We start from the raw sequence: 17,569 nt of genomic DNA on the forward strand, positions 1-17,569 counted from the left end.
CAGGGCTCAGTCCTTGGCCCCCTATTGTTCGGCATCTACTTCTCAAAAGTACAGGCAAACATAGGAGGACTATGGCTGACAAAGTTTGCGGATGACTGCAAACTGGGTGCCATAGTGGATAGTACATCGGACACAGACATCCTTCAGAGGGTCTCACGGAAACTGATAGCTGGTGCCAGAGCCATGGCCTGAAGTTAAGCAAAAAGTGTATAGTCATACCCTTCGGGAAAAACAAGGTAACCCCAAGCTACCATATAGGTGGCAACCCACTAAGCACAGAAGAGGTTATCAGGGACCTGGGGACCCAGGTTGACAGTGGCCTCTCATTTGGCGCTCACGTTGCTAAAGTGGTTCGAAAGACCTTCTACATTGCCCACCTGATCATGAAGGCATTCACATCCAGATCAAGTGAGGTCATTGTTCCCCTGTACTCTTCACTTATCAGACCAATGATCGAGTACAATGCCCCATTCGGGATGTATCTCACCCGACACCTGCAGCAATTGGAGAGACCCCAAAAGTTCCTCACCAAAAGGATAAAGGGACTCCAAAACCTGTCATATGCTGCCAGACTGAAGAAACTCCAACTCTATTCAGTTGCATACCGTCTGCTCAGAGGTGACCTGTGCCTGACATACAAGGCCATGACCAACCCGGAATTAATGGACATGCTCCACCTCAAAAAATCCAAATCCACCAAAACCACTAGAGCAAGAGACTTAAACCTTAGCACGGATATAAATAGGACGTGCTGGAGGGATAGATTTATCACCCAGAGACTCCCCATGCTGTGGAATAAAATCCCGGTCCATGTGAGGCAGAGCACCTCGCTGGCTCTGTTCAAGAGAAATCTTGACCGGTGGATGGGAGATCGTAGGTTTACCCCGGGAATCATCTCTGTGTCACTACTGGACAGAGGCACAACAAACTAATGGGCACAGTATTTCTAACATAAGGGGCGGCGTAAGCCACATAACTTTGGGCTAGGCTGATAAATGCCCTAGGGCAGTTAGCCTAGTACAAACCTATGAACCTATGAACCTAAGGACTGAACCTGGCTATGCTAATACTCCTTAAGATTAAGGTAGGACTAAAAGTTTCAAATCTTTAGATGTACTGTAATAAGTTGCATGTAGATAAATGTTTAATGATCCAAGGTTACATTATTTTAAGCAGAGAAGCAAACTGTATAGTTAATGTTATTTATAGCTTGGATGATTTTTTATTCCAAAGCACTGTTTGAACAGGGCTGTCATGTCTCCAGTGACTTGGAAATATTTTATTCAGCAAATTCTGAAGTCTTGCAATCCCTTACCTAAATTTAAAACATACACAGACATTTCTAACTGTTTTGGATGAACTCAACAAGATTGTTTTATGGTAATGCCCTCTTTGGATTCTTACAAAAGCTAAAATCCTATACGAGTCATTTAGATTTAAAATTGTAAGCTTTTTTGGAGCTCTCAAAATGCATATTGTTCTTGCATATGTAAAATATTTAGACTCTTTTAGGATTTAATTTTCCCAGATCATCTGATTGTTATGATAACTCTTGTTATATAATAACCCTTGTTATATAACCAAATACCTAACAGAACCTTTTTATGTTTCTTGGCTAGTTTGGTTAAACTTAAGTTTGTATTGCTTAAAAATATTATAAAAGTCGATTTTTTAAATGGAAAATGCACCACAAACTTGAAAACTTATGTTTCGAGTAGTATTTCAGTAATGATAAAGTCCATCAAAATTAATGTTTTGTATAATATATATATATATATATATATATATATATATATATATACTCCATCCTACACCAACCCAACTTCTGTCCTGCTCTATCTGATCTCATCTCCCTCTATACTCCTTATCGCACACTCCGCAGTTCTGAACACCACCTGGAAATTTGCAATCCCAAAACAAAACAAAAAAAAAATCTGCAAACTTCTCACCAATCATTCAGTTGGCAAGGCATGGAATAATCTGATGCTATACTTAAGATCAATTTCTAACCCTAATTGTTTCAAAAAAACACTAAAAGACCACCTATTAAATTGCTGGACTTTCTGTTGCTCTGACCCTACTTAGTTTACCTCTCCCTTTTGTTCTTTCTCTTCTCCTCAAGATCTGCTTCCAAAGTCTAATTTAATTCTAGCACCTATGCCATAAATAGGTTGTATTTTGGGACATCATACCCTGAATGGAAATTGCATGTTATCCTAAACGTACTACAAATATGTGGTTTTAATTCTGTTGTGAACATGTATGTAATTGTAATTAGTAACTGTGATTACTGCATTTTTTTTACTTAATTACTTTTGTCGTATTTTATTATGTATGTATCTTTTATAGATTCAGAGGTAGGCCCCAGGGTCTATATAAGCCTAACCAAACAGTACCCTGGCTTTTGCCACCCAAGAAAATTATTTTCCTGTTCCCCTTGTCAAGCAGAGCCACAGAATTGATCCCCGGGGTGAATTTCCTATCTCCCATCCAATCATCAAGATTTTTCTTGAATAGTGGTAATGAGGAGCTTTGTTTGATATAGATAGGTAGTTTGCTCCAGAGTATGGGAAGTCTCTGGGACAGGAATCTATCCCTCCAGCATGTTCTGTTTATTGTGGTGACAAGGTTTAGGTCCCTAGAGCGTGCAGCTCGGAGGGATTGGGATTTCTTTAAGTGGGGCATGTCAAGGAGCTTTTCTCCTCAGGTCTCCACTGAAAAAGGGCATTTGCCCAGTTGTACTAACCCAGTCAACAAATGTCAAATAAATAAATAAAAATAAATAAATATTATTTGGATTTACTAACTGGGTGAGTCAGCTTGTCCAAGGACCTTTTTCTAGTCACAGCTAAGGCCAAAAATGAAAGACAAAAAGCATGAATTAAAACAGAGCAGTTTGAATTATTATGGATCTTACAAATGACTACACAAAATTAAATCTGCAGATGACTGCAAGATAGAAACAGTAATTGAATACCCAAATGACTTGACCATCCTGCAGGAAGGATGTTAATATAGACAGACATTTATTTGTCCCGAATAAATAGCTGTTGCCAAAATCATAGACTGAAACTGAATGCCAGAAATGCATTATTCCATCCTTTCTCATCTACCACATTGAAAATGCACCCCTAAGAGTTGACCCAGTTGTTCAGGGTTTGGGAACTTATGTGGACAGTAACCTGATTTTTGGTCAACATGTGGTGATTGTTGTAAGAAAGTCCTTCTATATTGCACAGCTTGTAAACATGATTGTGCCTAGATCTAGGGATTTCATTGTCCCCATTTACTCAGTCTTCATTAGGCCAGTCATTGAATATAATGCATCCAGAAACATGCAGCAACTGGAACACCCACAGACGTACCTTGCTAAAAGGATACAAGCCTAAACAATAAGTCTTAAATGGACAGACTAAAGCCCAGTCACTATACTCTGTATCCTATAGACTGCTAAGAGATTACCTGTGTCTGGCATACAGTGCATACTCCAACCCATATGTGATGAATTTACTGCAAATCAAGTGGCATCAGAAATACTCTGTCTGGGGATCTAAACCTCTTCTGCAACATCAACAGAACAGTTTAGAAGGACATGTATATCTCACAGAGGATATTGCAGCTGTAGATCAGACTTCGCATCCACATAAAATGAAGTTCATCCCTGTCCAAATTAGACCTATGGGCACAAAACAGAACATTTACCCCAGTAACGCCCCCTGTGGTACTAATGGACAGGGGACACTCCTGAATGCATTATTCCATGCATGGGTCCCCTCAAATTATTTATGGCATGATCCTAGTTATTCTCGTTAGGGGTAATGTATAATTATCGCCCATGGGATGGGTAAGGCAAATCTATAAACGAATGGAATAGGTTATTTTAAGCATTAAAAAGGGAAATTGTCTAGGCTTAAAATGGCCAGCAATGGCAGCTGTTCTAGTACTGACCTATGAACCTATGAGTGCGAATTGTACTAAAAGACAAAGACTATATCAGTTAAAGTGATAAAGAAAGCCAGCTAGGAGCAGAAAGTAGTGAGAAGTGGGTCTCATGCTGAAAGGAAAAGAAGTAATTGGGTGGAGTCTTAGGCTTCTCCCTGTTTATAGTGGAGCAGAAAGTGAGAGAAAAGCAGAAGCTAGGCTTTAAGAGAAAAGCAGGTCAGCCAGAAGACAAATGGAGATCATCAGTAACCTCTGGTGAAAGAAAAATGTTTTCAGAAGTTGCCATTCATAGAGGATAAACTAGATAAAGGGAAAAACCTGTACTTGTATTTGTAGGTGGAAATGTCTTGGTCTGCACTTAACATCAGAATAATGAAAATGCTCACTTTGCTGACCTCCAAATAATTCACATCAATTTCAGGAAAGCTCAGTGGGAAGATAGTACTCTAAGTAGGGCGAGAGAGAATTCAGAGAAAACAGATAGGCAACTGCAAGAAGAGAACAGGCCTGGTATATATTCCTACACTGAGCTAAGAAATAACTATATTATATAATCCACCTTTTAGACCTGTAGTGGCAGCAAGGGGCTCGAAGACAGAACCCCTTGCAGCATTTGTGGACAAATGGGCTAAGCCAGTGCTGGATGGTGCCGGCCACATTCTCAAGGACTCCTGGTATTGCCTAGAATGTTTGAAAACAGTGGGTGAAGATGAAAATTATACATTCCTTACCATAGATGTTTTAAATTTACTTACAGTAATACTCCATGAAGAAGGGTTAGGTATGTTTCATGAAAGTCTTAATAGTAATAAGACCATCAGAGCCAAAATTAAACTCCTTTTAAAACCTATGGAGATAATACTTGGTTCTTGGATGATATACTTATCCTGTGGAAAGGGAATGAAACTGAAGTTGCGGACTTTATTGACTATTTGAATAGTACAACTTCTTTCCTTAGATTCACTAGTTCTTGAAATCCATGTGAAATCAACTTTTTAGATACAAGTCTTACTAAAACATCTCAAGGTCTAAACAGTAATATCTATAGGAAAGAAACATATTCTAATTCTCTGTTACATTATAAACGTTGTCACCCTCTGCACCAAAGGAAGAGCATCATTAAAGGACAAATGGTGAGAGTTTCCTGTTTGGTTAGTGACAATGACACTTTTAAAAGTGAGATACGCAAATTGGTGGGAATGTTTCTAGACAGGGGATACCCACTTAACCTGTTACTGATTGTCAGGAAAGAAATCATGAATAAAAGGGATACTAATTTTGTTCTCATTTTAAGGAATAGCAATGAGGTGACATTCACAGAAAGAACATCAAAGGCATCTGATGTTTTATAGTGAACTATAACAGTTTGCCCCCCCCCCCCCCCCCAACTGGTTTCTTCCATGAATAGAAGCTGGAATGATTGTTTAGATTTAACTACAAAATTGAAATTTGGCAGTAAGCCCAAAGTTGTTTTTAGTACGGGAAACAATACTAAGAACCTCCTTGAGAGACAAAATGGCCCCATAAAACACCACAATTCTTTAATGTTTAAATGTGGTGGTTGTAGATATTGCAGATTTATAAATGATGGGCCTGTATGTGTTGATTAAGAATTACTTACAACTTTGCCTTAGGGTGTCTGGGGAAATGTAATTGTAACACCTCAATGTTAGTTTATTTAGCCACCTGTACAGCATGCAATGGTTTTTACTTGGGTAAAACCATTCGCAGACCTTGGGATAGGATAGCAGAACACTTGAGGGCAATTAAAAAGAAAATCGTGCATAATGCCCTGTATTTGCATAGCATTCAGTGTGTTAATTTTAAAAAATGTATCTTTTTCGTTGTGGACAAGGTCCACAAGAAAGATAGAGGTGGGGACAGTAAATTAGAGGTTGTGGCTAAGGAATTTAAATGGCAACTTAGGCTTAATGCAATGTGTCCACCTGGGTTAAATGATAATATATCTTTAATGCCAATATTCAAGCAAAGGGCAAACGTGATATAATCTCTGTCTACCTACAACAACAATTTGTGGTGATTTCTCTGCTACAAGTTAAATGAAATGCACTTTGTTAATTTTATTTTAGTTGCTTACTTTCAAGATTTTTCTATACTGTGATAAATAGGAACTCTTGATGTATGCATATTGTTTGTGGGATGGTTATTAGTTATGGCTTTGGTGCGGATTTTACATTGCTTTTTTGTTACTAAGGAAATGGTGTATTAATAATGAATACATAACATTTACGCTTGATTGGTTGAAGGGGCATATAGCACATTATTTAAATGGTTTTAAAGTATTCCCAAATGACTCTGATGAAGCCATAGTTTTGTTGGTGAAAGTGCTCAGTCGTTTGGTTGTTTTAAATAAATAAAGTGAAGTGACTGATTTACGTTGTCTGGATTTTTTATTTTTATTTTTAATTACTAGTTTGTTGGCTCATGTGGTATCACTGTATTTTCCATAGTGAAATAACTAGTAATGCTGTTCTCTAAGGTAGGAATGCTCCAAGAATTTCATACTGATTAATGCACACGTTTATGTCCAGAGTGACGCATGGACTTGTCCTTAGCTGGTTTATTTTAAAGCACTAGCAATCTGTATACTACAAAAAAACTGATAGGCTAGTTGAACTCTTTAACTAAACTTTAAAGTGTATGCTGTATAAGGCTATAAAGATAGATAGGAAAACTGAGGTAAGAGACTGTCTTATCTTCTTTTTGATTCTGGAAAACTACCCCCAAGGCTCAACTGACTTCATGCCTACTAGTGGCAAACATGCATGCTCGCTATATAAAGCAAAAGAAAATGGTAGGAGAAAACCAGCCCTTTTAAAAGGGTGACAGGACATTTTTTGAGTCATCAGGGCAGATTAAGAACTGTAATCATTTCTGTCAGTGACACCTAATTATAAGGAATGTACCTCATTATTATAAGGAATATTCTTCTTTTTGATTCTTAAAAATTCTGTGTTCCATGCTGTTCCAGACTGAAAGGGATTGACATTCATTCATTGTTAAGATTTTTTTTTTTAAATCCCTATAATAATATTTAGCCATATTAATTAATCAAAATAAGTGTAAAGAGACAATTAAGTACTGATGTTTAATATTTAAAATCCAGTGCCCCATGTAGTGCATATTTGTCACAGTGGTTGCAGAGAGGGCTCTGTGAAGAATCTACAAGTTGCATTTACTGTAAGAAAGGAGATCCTGAGGGTATTCTTGTGAGGGAAGGGAGGTGAACCCTTTAGATGATAAGACATTAGGTTTAATTTATCCCTGCCTTTGTGAAAGGAGGAGATATTTTGGTTTTGTCCCTTTAGGTGGAAGTTTAAAAAGAGCTGCTGTATTGTTGTGAGGTCTTTGTAAGTACTGTTCATTTATTTTTGTCAGGTACTGTGCCAGAACTCTGTCTTTAAGGGGGTATTGCACCTGAACTAAAAAATATACACACACACACACACACATATATATATATATATATATATATATATATATATATATATATATATATATATATATCACTTTTGACTTGACCTTTGAAAAGCTTACAGAGCAGGAAACAGGATTTATTCTGACTGCAGAAAGAGCTGCTTGGTATACACTGTATTTCCTCTTTTTCTTAACTTTATTTTTTGTAAGCAAAAATGAATTTCAAACTAGAAAGCTGGCACCAATGATAATTTTGTTGATTACAAACAAGTCCATATCCTACACTCCATATTTTGTGGGTAAGCTCTTTATGCTTACTAGTTACAATTATTTTGCTTCTTTGTGAACTATACATTTTGTTATTGTTGTTTGCTGTTTCTATTGTAGAACGTTGTAGAATGCAGGTACATATGATTCCCTATTAAGGGGTATTCTGCTATGTAATTATTCTGTTTTCTTCATCAGACTGAGAGCCTTATTAAGATAGTAGGGAATATATACCTTAGCTTTGCTGTGCATTCATTGCACATGCTTGTGTGTACTCAAACTTAGCAATTGTGCAAATTTCTCTACTTTCTTCACAGTAAACATGCAGTCAGCTGCATGTATCCTTATTTGCATTATGTTGTGAAGATGCACTGTAGTCAGACCCATAAGTGAAGTAGTTTTCAAGCATATTGTATTCCGTTTGTGATCCTTTTATAACTAAGTAGTAGTTGGACAGGGGAACATTATTATGTACTAGTTTACTTATGTACTAGAGATGATAAGCATAAATAAATGCTTTTGTTTCATTCTGAAATGTTGGTACATATGTTGTAATATTGCTGATAGAGTGATATCATATGCCTGTCACTGGTTTGAACTCTTCTGGTTTTGCTTGCTTTGTTTTCTTTTAGGTGAGGTATCAGCATGTACAGACAAAACTTAGGAAGGTTACTTAAGGGGTGGAAGTTGTTCCCTGCATCTCCCGGAAAAATAAATGTGACAGTATGTCAGTTGGACTGTTTCACCACATCAAGTCAGCAGCATCAGGAAGGTTAGTACATTTTGCTGAAGTAGCCCTTGTACTACAGTAGGTGGCAGCAGTGATACATTTTAGTGCTGCACAGTTTTTGTAATTACCTCTGAAAGGAAACCTGGTAAATATGTGTGTTTGTGTGTATGCTTTTCTAGATCTGTTTTTTGGACTTATAAGTGAACAAAATGCTTGTTTTCAAAGTTTAGGATAACACTATTGTTGCAAGGATTTATAAAGATGTGGTGCTGGCAGTTACAACAGGAAATTACCACAAACTGAAATTTACAGAAAGCAGTCTTATAAACCCATTAGTAGATGCAGCATACAACATATAGTTGTGATGTTGGTACAGAATGAATGAGTACATTTAATAAGTGACAGTAGCAGTGTGATCAGGCAACTACAGTAGCAATGTGATTAGCAAACTACATATAAGGGTACAAGTGGATGGAGCAGCAGTGAGGGACACTGTGACAAGTGTGGCACCTTCTCTTGGTCATAGCTGGCCTTAGGCGTAGGCCAACAAGGCAGCCACCTAGGGCGCCAGTCTAGGAGGGGCACTTTTCTACTATTCTGGATAGTGTAGGTAGACCAGGATGGGGGAACTGGGTGGTGTAGGAGGGCACTGTGGATACCTTTTGCCTAGGACACCAGTTGACCAAAGGCCAGCCCTGCTCTTTGTGATTCACAAACTCCTCCCCATAGCAGGCCTTAGGCATAGACCAACTAGGTGGCTGCCTAGGGCGTTGCTCTAGTAGGGGCACTTTTCCAGTAATTATTTGGTGTAGGTAGACCAGGATGGGGGCACCAGCTGGTGTGGTGGGGGGCACCGTGGAGCCCTTTTGCCTAGGGCACTAGTTGACCTAAGGCCGCTCCTGCTCATCCCTCAAGGAAATTGAACACTCTGCAGTCAAAAAGTTTTTCAAATAAAGAAAATGCCCTTGTAATGTCACTGTATTATTTCTTTAAGTCACAACTTAAACTATAAGCTACCTTCACTCATATTAAAGCAGAAAAGTAAAAGGCACTTGCATATGTCCAGTTTGACAGTGGCTTCCTCTCTGCCACTGCAGGAATTCAATCTGTTTCAGTCTTTCACTTATATGAACTTCCTTTGCTTCCAGAGAGTCAACAGCTTTGACCACCAGAAATATATTTTTCCTAGATATTTTATTTAGATTCAACATGATTTTACATTCCCACAAGCTTTCACACTCTTGTGAAGACTTCCTTTGGTGAACACTCTCTGTTTGTAACACTTCAGTTATGAACTCAGGCCGGGCAAGTGGAATGTTCTGAATGAGTTCCTAAGCAATGCACTTTCCTTCCATTAAGTAATTGTGATACTGGGCCAGAGCAAGCTTTCTGAGGTCTCAGGATCACCCCGCCAACACCCATACCTTATTCCTACGATGAATACCCAAGAATGGAGTGCTGATTGATATCAGGGTAAATAAAAAAGAAAAAGCATCAGTGTTGCCATAAGCTGGTCTAGATTGATAACCGATGGTATGTACAAAAAGCTACAACCCCCCCCCCCCCAAAATAAAAAAAACACTCGGTATATTCAATATGCATGTCCCAGTGCTGGCTGGACCATTTCAAAGGAGTGAGGGCATTGATGAGTCAGGTCTGGCCAAGGAGGTAAGTAAGTTAAGGCTTCCAAGGCTCACATAATGGCTAAACATTCCCTTTCAGTAATAGACATATAACATAATGATGTTCTTCATCTCACATTGCTGCAGTCCTTACATATGGGTAGTCCGCTGTCCTCGGTCGGCCCGAATACCAAAGTATTAGGCTGACGTCGGTCATGGGCGCTCAGATCTGACATCAGAGCGTCAGGGTATAAAAGCGCATGACCGACGTCATATCCTCAGTCTTTTTTGCCGCATGGTCCGATGCAGAAGCAGCGTTGCAAGTGCCGTTCGGCGTTCTGAAATTTTCGTATTCTGAGTTTCAGACCGAAACCAAGTTGAGCTAAGTACCCCGTTGGGGAATATTTATGTTTTTTCTTGCCTCAGTTAATTCCGGATGTCAGAAAAAGTGAATAATTGTATTTCTTGTGGGAAACAGATACCGCATAGGGATTATCACTCTCTTTGCATTCCTTGTTTGGGACGGACCACGGCGTAGTGGGTGTCGGTTTTGTGCTAGGTTTAATAAGCGCACTATAAAAAGAAGGTTAGATTGTGCTAGGTTAGTCTTTGGTAAGCGGTGTAATTATAATATGCCGTCGGATCCTCCGCCCGCTTCCACGAAGAAGCGCAAAGACAAATCCTTGAAACCTAGACAGGTTGATTCGTCCGTTTCGGACGCCGGTCCTGCAGAACCTACAATGGAGCAGGTGGATCCGGCTGAAGTTTCTGTTGAGTCTCAGGGGGAAACTTTGATTTTGCAGGATGTGGCCTCACTGGAGTCAGGTCAAGCTGAAGGGGCCTCTCAGGTTACTGTTCTACCTTCTATGCCTAAGGTGGTTAGGCCTTCTGCTACTATTTCTAAGGCTTCTTCTAAGGGCAGGTCTGTTTTGCCTTCCTCTGGTGTCCCTCCAGGTACTTCAGGGTCTGTGCCTAAAAGCACATGCTTAAAATGGCAGAAGATTTGATTACTTTAATTAGAGGTTCTATGCCCTCCTGATAAGAGGCCCAGGGTGGAGCCAGACTTGGAAAGTTTGGATCAGGCCTCAGATGACTCAGACTCTTCTGCTGAAGATATTCAAGATTTTCCCCCTTATTCGGATTCTGATGCAGAGGATTCCACTCCTTCTGCTTCTCCTCCAGAGGATTTTTCATTTTCAGAAACTCTGCATTCCATGAGGGAGCATTTTAAGTGGGAAGGACAGGATTTCTCTGATTCACGGAAGAGGCTTAGGGAATTCTTGTTTTTACCACAGCATAGACCCTTGGCTTTACCTCCTGTTTTGGATATTGTTCAAGATGTTTTCTCGGAGGCTTCCCTTAATCCAGATTCTTTGCCTCCTGCGCCAGTTAAACCGGACAGGTATTACAGGGTGCCTGAGGCTCATAAATATCTGTATAAGAGTCCTAGGGCGGACCCAGAAACTATTAGTCAGGGGCCTAAGGGTGTTAGAGCTTCTGTTGTAAAGAATCCGGTTCCTCTAGATAAGGAAGCTAGAGCTTTGGATAGATGGGGTAAGAAGGTGTATACCTCTTCTACTTTAGCAATGAGGGCTTTAAATTGCCAGTTTCATATGTTGAAATATCAGAATTTCCTCCTTTCTCAGCTAAAATCTAAAGTGGGTGCTTTGGCAGAGGGCATAGAGTGTAAAGAATTGCAGGATTTAGTACATGTCTCTGAACAGGTGGGTAAGCATTCTTTGCAGTGTGGTTTTGATGCTGTACAGGCCTCTTCTAGGGTGGCTGCCACTGGTTCAGTTCTTCGTAGGCACGCCTGGCTTAAGGATCAGAATTTGTCCGAGCATGTTAAAACTAGAATTCTGGATGCTCCTTTACAGTCTGAAGTTTTGTTTGGTCCCCCTGTGGAGTCGGTTTTGAAGAAAATGGAAGACAAGGCTAAGTCCATGCAGACTGTTAAAGACTTTTTGCAGGTGCAACCTCCAAAGTTTAGTAGAAATTGGCCTACTAAGGGGTGGACCTACCCTTCTTCTGATTCTCAGTCTAGGGGTAGATCTAGACGTGGCAGGGGCAGAGCTCACAGTACTTTCAGGCCTAGAACTTGGAGTTCACCTGCACAACCTGCAGGTGAGGGCAGGGGCCAGTCCTTTCGTAAACAGGCCCAATGACCTGCATTTTCAGTTGCCAGATTCTTCTTCCCTAGCAGCTCCTTTGGGAGGAAAGTTAGCACTCTTCAAGCAAAACTGGCTTTTAGTCACCCAGAACAAATGGGTATTGGACATTATAAACCGAGGCTACAAGTTCTATTTCCATACATTGCCTCCTTTCAAAGGCATGCCAGACGTTCCTCCTCGGCAAAGGATAGAGGCGCACAAGCAGATTTCTTTACTTCTTCAAATAGGAGCTATACAGCCAGTTCCTCTGTCAGAAGTGGGACTAGGATTTTATTCTCGCCTGTTTCTAGTACCAAAGAAAGGGAACACGTGGAGACCAATTTTGGATTTATCTATCCTCAACACTTATCTGGACATTCCAAAGTACAAAATGCTGACGTTACAACAGCTTTTACCTCTGTTGGGAAAAGATCACTGGATGGTAACTCTGGATCTCAAAGAGGCTTATCTTCATGTTCCTATCAGGCCCAGTTGCAGGAGGTACCTGCGTTTTCGGGCTGGAAATTTACATTATCAGTTCTCTGCATTGCCCTTTGGCTTATCTACTGCCCAGAGTGTTCACAAAGGTTCTGGCTCCAGTGATAGCCTTTTCAGGTTAAGAGGAATACAGATTTATCCTTATTTGGACGATTGCCTGATTATTGCACAACACAAAGACGAACTTCTGCATCATCTACAGTATGTGATGGTAGTGTTAAGATGCCTAGGGTATTCTGTGAACGAAACAAAGTCCAGTCTAGTACCCTCTCAGGACATGTGCTTTCTGGGTGTGAGACTGAATACAGCTTCCCAGATGGCCTTTTTGACCCCGGACAAACAAAGAAGCCTTTCTCTTTATTTCCATCAAATGTCTCTACAGTCCAGGCTGACTGCAAGGACAGTCCTTCAAGCCTTGGGGTTCATGGCATCTTGTATTCTGGTGCTTCCCAATGCCAAATTGCATATGAAGAAGCTTCAATGGTATCTCAAAAATGTATGGACACAACACTGCCAAGATCTAGACACTGTCATTCAGATAATACCTTGCATTCAGAAAGAATTTTTGTGGTGGGCTCAGGAATGTCACCTAAACAAGGGACTCTCTGTGACCCGACCAGAGGCGAGTCAGATTCTAACGACGGATGCCTCGGACAAGGCTTGGGGAGCACACCTCAATGGGAAATGGGTGCAAGACACGTGGCCTGTCAGACTTCATCATTTGCATATCAACTTGAAGGAGATGTTAGCAGTCCAATTTGCATTGATGGCTTTCAAGGATTTACTTCACCCAGGACAGGTGTTGATTCAAACAGACAACACTACTGTCATGTGGTACATCAACAAGCAAGGGGGAACCCATTTGTACCCTCTTTGCAGGCAAGCGATGATTTTGTGGGAGACTGCTCTCAGGTTACACCTCAATCTTCAGGCAAGGTTTCTACCAGGAGCACAGAACTCCTTAGCGGATGTGTTGAGCAGACAAATTGTGGATCCTCACGAGTAGAAACTGGATCCTCATGTGTTTCAAAAGTTGACAGTGTTATGGGGGACTCCAGACATAGATCTGTTCGCTTCTCCACTAAATTACCAGTTGCCAAAGTTTTGCCCAAAAATATTTCATCCCACAGCTTGGAAAGTGGATGCTCTATCATTCAGTTGGAACAATCTTCATGTCTATGCCTTTCCACCTCTACCTCTCATTCCCAAGGTACTCCTGAAGGCCAGAATAGACAAGCCATCCATGATTCTGATAGCGCCGGATTGGCCTCGACAGCACTGGTACCCCCTACTGAGGAGTTTGGTATGGGAGCCTCCATGGCCTCTGCCTTTGATTCCGCATCTTTTGTCTCAGGAGGGCAATCACTTCCTCAATGTCAAGATTCAGTCTCTGCATCTCACAGCCTGGCATATTCTGTTTTAGTCCTCAGAGAAAGGTGGCATAGCTTTGTGAGGATACTCACCATAACAATAGATCTTTGAAGGAGAAGTCACTGTAGAATTAGGGGTACCATCCCTCCATCCGGTGCTACTGTTTTTGTTAGTTTTGTACAGCTTGCTTTATTATTTTCATAAAATATGTAGTAAGAAAAAAATAAAATCTAATATAGGTATAAAATGGATGACTGAGAACAGGGAAGGTGAAATAATTTTTGCTTTGTGGGAGTCCTTGAAGGAGTAAGTAAGGAGCATGGAGACTTCCCTTGTGCTAGACTTGTCTGTTAATCATTATTTCTTGTTATTAAAAACTGAACTATAAAGTTAGGTTATGTTCTGTTTAAGAATTGTGCAAACATGTTCTCTTTTTGAACTAGAATCTGTTGAGATTTCTTCTGTTGGTTTTGTACATGTCATGACTACCTACTTTGGTAACTGTGTTGACATGATTATTCATTTGTCAACTGCGAAATCTTAATGTTATCTCCCATTTGGGGGATGTTTTCTTTACTTTCTGTGTCACAGTTTTTACTATTTTTTCAGGTCATTTAATTTTCCAGTCTTGGTGGTGATTTGAGTTTAAAGGTCCAGTCAGGAACTTTTTGCAGTGTCTTTTATACTGTTGGAAGGTTCTTTTTAGATCTTTCTGCAATATCTTTCATATATTTGAACTACTGCCATGGCTATTCTGGTAGCTGTTGGGCAGTGTTGCCATGTGCTGTGATGGACATTTTTCTAAGGAGTTTAAAATATGAAGAGGATTGTTTTCATGCTGAGATGATATGATGGCTTGACATTCCTGAGTTGCATTGGATTGCCAAGTGGCATTGTTCATGGATGTAAGCTAGTTTTCATCTTTTTTGGTAAGAGTTGGATTTGGTCTGTCTGAATTTCTCATGAAAGGTCAGATCAGATGTCGAGGACCTGTAGCTGTTGCCTGTTTTATTGCATAAATTGCCATGTTCATTCACTTTATCAAAGCTTTTCATCATTTGCTTTATTTACAGTGGTGTCGATATACCATTTTTCAATTTCTGTAGGCTCAGCAGACATACGTTTTTCTGGCAGGTATTAAGCACTAGTATTTTCAGCCATCAGGTATATTCTTTATCAACGTTTTAAGTCTAAGGAGACCGTATCACACTATTTTAGTCATTTTAATAACCTTGAATTTTCTAATCAATGTTTGAATTACATTACATCTCTGTGTCACCTCCATTCAACTGTCATATTCAACTGCTTTTTTATATACAGTTTTTTCAGATATTCAGTGCATTAGTTATTTGTGCAGTATTTATCCTTGAAGAGGCATACACTGGATTCTATGGAATTATTTAAAGTCATAGTTCAGAGCTAATACCCGGGTATGCTTATTGTTCTCATTTTTTTCCATGTTAGTATTTTCTCTACTTTTATTTAAGTCTTGTGCTCTCACTTTTCTTTACTGAATTTTATTTATTCATTTATTTTATTTGGGTTGCCTCAAATTAGCTATGGCATGATCCCAGTAATTCTCATTAGGAGTAATATATAATTATCGTTCATGGGATGGGTAAGGTCAGTCTAGCACCAAATGAGATAGGCTAATACGAGCACAAAAAGGAAAATTGGCTAGGTTTAAAATAGCCCACAAGGACAGCTAACCTATTACTTAATTGGGAACCTATTTATTTATGTATTTGCTTAAATCTGACTGATCTTATTATTTTATATTCTTGCACGTATTGTATTTATTGTATTAAATGTTATTAAGAATGTGAAAATGTTTATGTAACAATTAAGTAATAATCACTGCAATACACTTGAACTTGCTGCAAAGACTAAAGGCTTAGCTGTTCATGCAACTCTGAGAGATTCTACCTGCATACTCATACCAAACTGTAAAGTATGCCAAACGTGAATTTGCTAGTAAGGTGAGGAATTTTGGCATAATTCTTGATTTGTAGCTAACACTTTCGAACCAAGATTTGGCTGTAGTGAAGTCAGCTTGTTTCCAGTACAGAAATATCTCTAGGATTAAGAACCTAATTATTCAAATACATATATTGATTGCTGTTCATGTCTGAGTCTCCTCCAGACTGGACACTGCAGTGTCCTGTACCTGGGACTTAGTAAAACTAGACCTGCTCATCTTCAGATGGTGCAGAATTCTACAGTTAGGTCACTTACTGAAGTCATTTCACCAACATTTTACGCCTGTTCTGTGTGGCCTACATTGCCTACCTATCTGCTTTAGGATTATTTTCAAAATTCTAGTGTGAATGTTTTAATCTATTCATGACCCGTGTACCTGCTACCTAACGGAGCTCACTGTGCCCTACTGTCTGAGTGATTACTGGACTCAACCTTTGAGGGGATGCCGGCAGTTTCATGGTCCAACCTTGGAAATGCAGGTTTTTTTAGCATTTTATTATCAAGCACCTTACGTGTGGAATTCACTATGAGGTTCTCTAGCTGGATTGAGTCAGGCTTTAAAACATACCATTTTGAATGAACGTATAATGGTTTTGATTAATTGTCACTTTGTATGTTGTCTTTTGTTGTAGTTATGGTATCGTACTTTTTTGCTTTGTAACACTTTAATAAAAGCACTTCAATAACTTGAATGTAATTGTTTAGTGTAAAGCAATGTATGAAATTTATATATCTTAATGCTTTGTTGAGAGCTTTCCTAGACTGCATTTGTCTGATATATGAGCGCAGCTGTATTGAGACTTCTCCCTCAGCAGAACAAAAATGAGTACATGCCAGAGCTGCTTATGTGGGAGTTGCAGACCATCAAACCTGACTAGCTGCATTTCTGTGCAATGCATGTTGATCTACACAGACAAATGCATTCATCTTTAGAAAAATTAGCCAGAAGATGGGAACTTCTGTCCTCTTGTGAGCAATTCACATTACAACCTATACAGTGACCTGTTCCTGTTGATCACCAGAAAGCCTAATAACTGCTTCATAGGTGACAGTTTGGAATTTGTGCTTATACTTTGCTCCTGGTGAGAGACAGAACAGAGTGTATAGATTCCTGATTCTTTCTGATTGGAAGTGAGTGTCTGCACTTGACCTTCCTGATTGGTCTGGTTGCTATTCAAGACATGTACCAGGGAAAGGATATAACAACCCTACAGACCCTTACATCATCTGGGACAACACTGTGGTTCACCAAACAGGCTGTGACTTGCTTCTCATCTCGGGGTTGGTGCTAATGTGTTGACTCTGGTGGTAGAAGAAGCAAAGGAGCATTGTATCTCAGCAGAGCGAAGCTGTGTTGAGACCAGCACTAGTAGCAGTCCGGCAGTAGCCTTTCAGGTGACTTCCCTCTTTTCATCATTCTTGACAAGCTAATTCTTTCTTTTCAGTAAGTACTGCTTCATTTGCTTATAACTTCAGAATATCTGCCTAAATACGTTATCCATAAGTCATCAGGCTGTACTTATTAGTTTCCTCTCAAGTGTTTGGCAGTGTCCTGTATAGTCACAGGCACC

General features: G+C 39.7%; 1 protein-coding gene across 1 annotated transcript in view; it reads left to right on the plus strand.

Moving 5' to 3' along the window:
* Positions 1 to 17,569, plus strand: part of LOC122796717 (probable enoyl-CoA hydratase echA8) — a 939,187-nt gene that overhangs the window by 255,580 nt on the left and 666,038 nt on the right. The window contains exon 2 of the mRNA XM_044065416.1: positions 8,280 to 8,419. Within this exon, the coding sequence (XP_043921351.1) occupies positions 8,293 to 8,419 (127 nt within the window). The 5' untranslated portion in view covers positions 8,280 to 8,292. The remainder of the gene's footprint in view (positions 1 to 8,279; positions 8,420 to 17,569) is intronic.

Source organism: Protopterus annectens, chromosome 3.part0 (assembly GCF_019279795.1).
Source record: "Protopterus annectens isolate FY-2018-M chromosome 3.part0, PAN1.0, whole genome shotgun sequence".
Lineage (NCBI taxonomy): Eukaryota > Metazoa > Chordata > Ceratodontiformes > Protopteridae > Protopterus > Protopterus annectens.